The 7,875-nt window shown below is 48.2% G+C and overlaps 1 protein-coding gene across 3 annotated transcripts in view; it reads left to right on the plus strand.

Annotated features, from left to right (window-relative positions):
• LOC111859590 (RNA-binding protein 27) overlaps positions 1-6,880 on the plus strand; it is a 13,112-nt gene extending 6,232 nt beyond the window's left edge. For all 3 annotated transcript variants that reach the window (XM_072717732.1, XM_023842408.2, XM_023842406.2), the window contains exons 11-21: positions 1-61; positions 276-479; positions 629-748; positions 1,291-1,416; positions 1,498-1,572; positions 1,752-1,919; positions 2,040-2,144; positions 2,387-2,578; positions 2,695-2,778; positions 4,003-4,119; positions 4,871-6,880. The exon at positions 1-61 is cut by the window's left edge and continues 93 nt beyond it. In XM_072717732.1, the coding sequence (XP_072573833.1) occupies positions 1-61; positions 276-479; positions 629-748; positions 1,291-1,416; positions 1,498-1,572; positions 1,752-1,919; positions 2,040-2,144; positions 2,387-2,578; positions 2,695-2,778; positions 4,003-4,119; positions 4,871-4,960 (1,342 nt within the window). In that variant the 3' untranslated portion in view covers positions 4,961-6,880. The remainder of the gene's footprint in view (positions 62-275; positions 480-628; positions 749-1,290; positions 1,417-1,497; positions 1,573-1,751; positions 1,920-2,039; positions 2,145-2,386; positions 2,579-2,694; positions 2,779-4,002; positions 4,120-4,870) is intronic.
• Positions 6,881-7,875: the final 995 nt, after the last annotated feature.

A 7,875-nucleotide genomic window follows, 5' to 3' on the forward strand; every position in this document is an offset into this window, starting at 1 on the left:
CAACAACATCACCAAGTTAAACGAGCACTTCAGCAAGTTTGGCACCATCGTCAACATTCAGGTGCGACTCGCTCTTCCGTCGCTTCAGATGCTCCTGGTGGCCGCTGGGACAAAGGGGGGCCGTCTCCGGGGTTTTTTTTGTTCTATGTATTTGTTTATCGTAATTCCTGAAAGACCAGCAGTTTGGAGGCAACACAAACGCAGGTGGGGCACCGTGATGGCCTCACACTGGGGACATGCTCAAAGGAGACTCCCCCCCCCCCCCCCCCCCCCAGGTGGTGTTTGGAGGTGACCCAGAGGCGGCGCTGATCCAGTACACGGCCAACGACGAGGCCCGGCGGGCTATATCCTGCACGGAGGCCGTGCTCAACAACCGCTTCATCCGCGTCTACTGGCACCGGGAGAATAGTGAGCAGCACGCGGGCCAGAGCACGGGTCCAAGCGCTCCTGCTGGGCCCCAGCACGCGGGCCCCCACAAGGTGAGATGTTCAGGCCCTGAGCCCCATCTCCGCCTGCTTCTTTAATGATGGCGGCACATGTCACGCCCCAGTCCGGCCTGCGGCTCGGCCCATGTGCTATGCAGAAGTGCCAACTGAACACCTACCCCCCCCACCCGTGTTTCTTAAAGCCTGTAAACAAACAGCATGGCCCCGGCCCCTACGTGCTCTACAAGACGGCCAAGCACCGCCTAGGGGGCGCCGCGGGGAACCAAGCGGATCCGCTGCAGCCTGCGGCAGACGGTTCACCGGTAAGAAGACAGTGTAACGCCGGCTTTGCTGTAGGCAGGATTATTTTCAAAAAAGATCGTTGATAAGTTTCTGGCTTCTGAGTTTATCTGTGGGTTTAGGATCTGTTCTGCTGTCCGCCTGAGCACATGACCTGGCGGGGGGGGTCTATCGGGGATTTGCCCAGTTCAGTGTGAAAGGGTCACTTACGAGTAACATCCGGACACATGGCAGACCTGAGCACGCACTCGCCTGTCGGCACACTTCATAAAAGCTCATACCTTTTAATAATTCAGCACTTTTCTACAAAAAAGCAATTGTCTGGTTTGATTAAGTCTGCTGATTCAAAGGGCTTTTGTAAGATGTAAATAAGCCTCACACTTTCAGAGTGAAGAAAGTGGATTTAATTATTTTATTTTTTTACCAACTTTAGCCTGATGCAAGTACTTTGTACTCTTTCATTTTCACGCCATCACGTAGGGTGGATGACTTGCTTCTTATGTCTTGATCAGTACGGCACCTTGAAGCATTCGCTTGTTCCCTCCCATCTCCTGCTCTAATTTAGGCCATGACTGCGTCTGCGACTCTGCAGAAGGGAGCCTACGGCTCGCCGGCCAACAGGACGCCCCCCAAGCCCTTGGGGAAAGTGGGGAAGGCACTGGAGGCCCAAGAGGCTCTGAAGAAGAAGCAGGTGAGTCCTGGGACTCTGTCTGAAGGCCGTCGCTGTCTCAGGCTGCCGCTGTGTCTGACCGCCCCTCTCCTGTGCTTCCAGGAGGCCCTGAAGCTGCAGCAGGACATGAGGAAGAAGAAGCAGGAGATGGTGGAGAAGCAGATCGAGTGTCAGAAGGTCAGTGTGTGACCAGGGGTGTCATTCTTCTCTGTCTCAGTCTGGGGCAGGTGATGGTGACCAGGGTGCAGTCCCACCTGTGTCATCGAACCCATGATCTTTGGGTTCGCTGGTTATTTGCAGTGAAATAAATGGTGGGCTGCAGATTAGTGGATGTGTGTCTCCTCATCGCGCCCAAGGTCTTGATAAACCGTCTCGAGAAGAACAAGAACATGAAGCCAGAGGAGAGAGCAGAGATCATGAAGACCCTGAAGGAGTTGACCAACAAGATCTCCCAGCTGAAGGACGAGATGAAGCCACCCTGCAATTCTGCGGCCAAGTCTGCTCAACCCAAGACCAAGACAGACGTGAGTCTCACTGCTGACCTTGAGGATCAATAGAAGCATCTCTAGTCGTCGGTTCAGATGTCTTCTGTCCAGAATACAGTCTGGAGGAACCGTCATGGTGTTACTTTGTCCTGTTCTCAGGCACAGAAGGAGCTGCTTGATGCAGAGCTGGATTTCCACAAGAAGCTGAGCTCTGGAGAGGACACCACAGACCTGAAGAGGCGCCTCAGCCAGCTCCAGGTGGAGGTGAAGTTCTTCACCACTTTCTTCCCTCCTCCCCTCTAACCTTCGCCATACTTGGCAATAAGGTCACTCTCGTTAAGATCCTGCAAGCTTGTCGAGGGATTCAGCTTGACGGCTCTCGTCCGTCTGGTGCAGAAGGGTACCCTCTCCGGGCACCTTTGTTCTGTTACACCAAACCCCCCCTTGCACCTCGCCTTGTTGTGTCTAAAATGGGCTCCCCTCTGCATACCCTTGTGTTCCCCCAGGCTGCACGGTTAGGCCTGATCCCGGCTGGACGAGGCAAGGTCACCCTTCCTCGGGGGCGGGGCCGGGGGCGGGGCCGCAGCTTGAGAGGCCGAGGCGGGGGTAACCACATGGTGGTGGATCACCGTCCCAAAGCCCTGGCCATCCATGGAGTGTCCAGAGAGGAGAAGGACGAGCTGATGTGCCACTTTGTGGTACGATTTCAAAGCGAATGACTCAATGAAAGCACCTGTGCTTCCATGACTTCCTGTGAATCTGCTGAAAGTGCCCATGTGACTTAATGCGTTGCGGCACTTCCTGTGCCTTACAGAAATATGGGGAGATTGAGGAGCTGCGTGACCACGATGCCACCAGTGTTGTTATGACCTTCAAGACGCGGAGTGACGCTGAGAATGTAAGTCTGGCCTGAAGGGCCTGCTGATGATCCACAGCGATTGTGTGTGACGCTGCCCCTACGGAGGGGGCTTCTCTGAGTGGGATTGGGGAGACCCCGAGTGGAGAAGCAGGCACCGTCCTTGATCAAATAAGCTTTTTTTTTTATTATTTTATTACAGTGGTACCATAGAACTCGAAATTAATCCGTTCAGAACTCCAGACCGAATCCTAAAAAGTTCGAGTTCTGATGGGAATTTCCCCCATAAGAAATAATGGAAAACCAATTAATTGGTTCCTGGCCCCAAAAAATTACACCAAAATGTTTTTTTTAGCATTTAAACGTAAAATGAACTGGACAAAACAACAGGAGCATATACTGCACTAAACACATCTAAGCACATTTATCAAAACAGTAATTTTTAAAGTAAGAAAATAAATGTATCCAAACAATGTGTAAAGTTAAAAAAAAAAAAACCAAAACAGTGTATCATGCCCCGATCGTCCGCTCCTTCCGTGTGCCACGCCCCCTCGTTAACCCCGTGTGGGATCCCCGTGTGATCAGCTGTTTCTGGTTGTTGTCATTAGCCCTCTGTATTTAGTCCGCGTTTCAGTTTGTTTCCCCAGTCCGGTCATTGTATTGTCCGTCTGCGTTTTGCCTGCCTTACCTGTAATTAAACCCCGTATTCCCCGATACCCTGACGTCTGCGCCTTTGTCTCCGTTCTGTCCCCGCTCAGGATGACAATATTATTATAATTAAATGTATTAATGGTTTATTATTATAATAAGAAATCTATTTTAAAATGTATTTTATTATATAATTAGTTACTGTCTATCATTGTCTAAATGTGTTTTTACTGTCTAAATATATGTATTCAGCTAGTGTAAACATGCACGGTGCCATCACAGCGAATGTGAGGCTGAGACTGAAGCGTTACCCTTTGTTTCCGCTGAGAGACGTGCCGCGTGACTCATTTCCCCGCGCGTACAAGTTATCTTAGGTCGGCGTTCACGGTTTGACATCTGAGATTCAGATCGAATTCTAGGTATATTTTTTTTTCTCAAATTGGTTGCTCCAACTTTTAAGAAATTTGAGTTCTAATGAGTTTGAGAACTGAGGTACCACTGTATTTATTTTTTGTTTAACTCGATATCCTTTCAGTGACACATAAAAAGGCTTTCTCACCGCCTGAATCTGCCGTGAGTTGTTTCCAAGGATCCTATTAAATAAACCTTCTGTTTTAGGCTGCAAACCAAGGTGCCAAGTTCAAAGGTCGCAGTCTTCAGATGTCATGGTACAAGCCGAAGACTCCGTCCGTGTCCACGGAGCCGGAAGAGGAGGAGTCCAAGGAGGAACTGAATGTACGTGATCGGGGGCCAAACCGGGGACATGCCCAGCTTCTGTTGGCCCGAGAGTCGGTTGTTTTGGAGAATTTGGTGTAAGAGCCCCTTTGGCCAAAGGGAACAGGCCCCCAGCACGTTACAGCCATGGGCCCCCCCAAGCCATGAATATGTCCCCAGAGCTGAGCTGTTTAAAGCATTCAGGGCCAGGGACAGATTATGGGTTGTGTGGGCCCCTGGGCAAAAAGTTCGCGAGCCCCCCCCCACCACCACCACAACCACCACAATTCAAGGGCCCTTGGCAGCGAAACGCCCTCCCTCCATGTTTCCATCAGAGGCCCTATAGGGTCAGGGGCCCTTGTAGGCAGAGGATGAAAGAATGTAGGCCCTCTAAAATAGACAAACGAAAATACATTGTTGATAAGCGTTGCAAATTGTTTTGGGCTAGGGGCCCCACGGGCCCCCTGCACCCCAAGGGCCCCTGGGCAGCGGCCCTGCTGGCCCGGTCCGTAATCCGTCCCTGTCCAGGGCTCCATACTCTAAACCAGTATACACACTCATCAAATTTTTTTGGCCGTTTGGAGGTATGTGCTTTTTGGCACGGCGGGTTTCCCAGCGGCTGCGGATAAGGGAGTCGGCCCTGCCGAGCGTGATTAAGAACCAAGCGCCTGCTTTAAGCGCTTCAGGGGCGTGATGATGCCGTCGTCATGCCTTCTCAGTGTCTTAACCCTTCTGCCGTCTAACGAGCCGCTGCGTGACTCTGCCTCCACAGGAGGCCGAGAGCTCCCTGCTGCTCCCAGAGGAGGACGAGGAGGACGAAGACGAGGAGGACGAGGATGAGAGCCGCTCCTGGAGGAGATGAATTGGCTCTGAACGTCGACCTTTTTTGTGAAAAGGACTCGATTATTTTTTTAAAACTTTACCTGTATTTAATAAGGTGGAAATCACTTTTTAAAGTTTCAAGTTTTTTGAGACGCGAAGGGCGGGATATACTGTAACGGCTGAGTGCGTCTCCCGGAAGCGGCGCTTTAACTTCGTACTAAAGCAGTCTGCAAGTAACCTCCGAGTTTTTACTGTGTCCGCAGATACAGATAAAGCAGAACTTTTTTTATTTTAGTCTGGGTCCGAATTTTTCAGTTTACCCTCAGTTTTCAAAGAGCCCACGTTCCCTGTAGTTTGGTTTGAGTCTCACCCAACATCTGCCACTATTGTCACAGGTTTTATTTTAGAAATTAAAACTTGTTCAAATGTATATAAAGGTTAAATACACAAACTGAGTCGTGATATGTAGTTCTGACTGGATGTTCTATTGGGCCAGTTCCTTGTTGCCCTAGCAGTCGTGTAAGTGGAGCTGTGGATGATTCGTGGATCTTACATCCCGATCGACAGGCTGCATAAAACTGTAACCTGATGCTGTATCTAACGCGTTTGGGCCCCGACAGGAAATGAGGTCACTAGCGCGAGCCGTGGCAGCCTGAGACGGCTTTAAATACGTAAGCTAAACCCCGATGTGTACTGGAAATTTGAACCTTCTCCTGTTTAATTGTACTCGCCACTTTACATACATATCAAGACCTGATCCAAATGTGGGAGAGCTAGTTTTTTGCCAGTATTTTTAAACATTGAATGCATATGTCAATTGTATTCATTGTGACCCCTGAAATGTATGTTTCTATTAATAATCACCCAAAGAGAACTTTGGCCTTAGAAGCAAGTGGGCTTGATGAGGAGGGGGGGGTGGGCGGGGGGTGGGGTTGCTTTTTGGCCTTTCTTATGCCCCTGTTACAGAGACTGGAATACATTCCAGGGATTATCTTATACACATCTGCAGCATGCAGAGATTTGGATTATTATGGTTTTTTGTATATAGGTTTTGCCTTATTCCCAGTTTACCAGGAGTCAGTTGCTTTTTTTATATATATTTTTCCTGTATTTTTCTGTACAGACCTCTGCAATAAGAATAACTACATTGTAGATATGTTTTATTTTTAGACTAGCTTAGAATAATGTTGGATTTACATGACAGCAAGAAGAAATTTCCTTTCATGTGACCTGGGGGCTGAAGGTCTTGTTAAGGGTCTCTAGTGAACGGTGGGTCTTAAATGGGAGACTCCAGTGATGCCGGGTGTTGTGGGAGTGACAGGACCAGGTCGGACCCCCCCGCGGGACGCACTGGTTCCCCTCAAAGCCAAAGCATGCTTGGTGTTAATTTGCTCGCCTTGATATGATTTGAATATTAAGCTGGTTTTCCTTTTCTAAAGATTGGACAGTTGGAAAATCCCTTGCTGTGTCTGGCCAGATACAACAATACTTGTAGTTTGAGTTCCTTCCAGTTGATCTTAATGTTGCAATCTGGCTGACATTTTTTGATTAATGGAGAAAGAAATTTTCCACCTGGTATCCTGCGGTCCGGTGGTTGTTCCTCCCTAAGTTTGACCTTCTCTGACACCCCAAGTCACATGCGGTGATGTTTCTTCATTCATTTAATGGCAGGCTGTGCAAATGTGTGTTATTTGGTAGTGATGTGAAATCTAAGTGCTCAGATTTGTTACTGTTTATACACGGGGAGCTGTGGATGTAATTTTCTCTTTGATTTGTTGTTTATATTATCAATTTCTAACACAAGCATGTTGGCTTTTACCAATAAAGACAATGGAATGGCAGCAATGGGGGGGGGGAGGTAAAAAAAAATAATAATAATAATTTGAGGAAAGAACAGAGAAAAAGCAGACTAAAAAAATCTAATTTGGAAAAAAGGAACCATTCCAATATATATCCCACATTTTTGTCTTTCTGTTTTTTGTGTGTTCTTGGTGTGCAAGTTGTCGGGATTTCTGGATTTTGCTCAATTTAAATGTGATGAAGTGACCACCTGGGGGCGCCACAGTACCTGCATGTGTAATACAGGCTGACATGGGGTCGCAGGTTTGAATCCTGGCCCAGCTCTGCATGCATGTAATTCACATATTTATTAACCATTGCATATTTCCTCAGAGAAGTTACCACATGTATTTAGACACAATTGGTCTTCCATTGCAGTGCCTTTGTCCTACGTTGGACTGGCATCCTGCAAAAAGGTGCCATCTTGCCCATGTCCCTTGGGATGGGCATCTCAGCCAATCTCTACTGGCTAAGTGATTGGAAGGTGGATGAATGCTAACCAACCATCTTGCTGTGCTTGTTTAGCGCATGGTGATGCTCTTCAGTGTCAGTACCTGTTTTCCATATGCTGAGTTGTTAATGGGCAATTTTAAACTCGTATGACGACTCTCCAAATGTTTGTCCAGCTGATGGACTGATGCTGCAGTGCCGTCTCCTTGCACTGTTCCAGTATTTTTTATTGCTGGGGGGCTTGGAACTTGATGTATAACCCATCCTGGACATCCCCTGCATTGTGTCCTGTGATGGAAATAATTTGTTCGGGGCTTTTGTTAAAGGATTACAAAGTATCATGATAATGTGTGTTCGGGTACATTCGGTATTGCTGTAAATTGTCATCTATGATAGGGCTGGTGTATTATAGCTGCAGGTGAGTTTTTATAAGGAGCGTTCAGACAGGACTATGAGGGCTACTGCTGACCACAGATTATGTGCAGATGTTTGGTGAGGGAGAGGAGCTTGTTATAGGGCAGACAAATAGCCCAGGATGGCAAGTAAACATTTTTATGTGGAATTGCACCTTAGCCTTAAGCCAAGAAGCTGGAAGCATCCGTGTAACATCAGCTCTCACCCGGCGCATCTCAGTCCCGCTTCAGAAATTTAATTTGACTCCTTGAA

Source organism: Paramormyrops kingsleyae, chromosome 10 (genome assembly GCF_048594095.1).
Source record: "Paramormyrops kingsleyae isolate MSU_618 chromosome 10, PKINGS_0.4, whole genome shotgun sequence".
Lineage (NCBI taxonomy): Eukaryota > Metazoa > Chordata > Actinopteri > Osteoglossiformes > Mormyridae > Paramormyrops > Paramormyrops kingsleyae.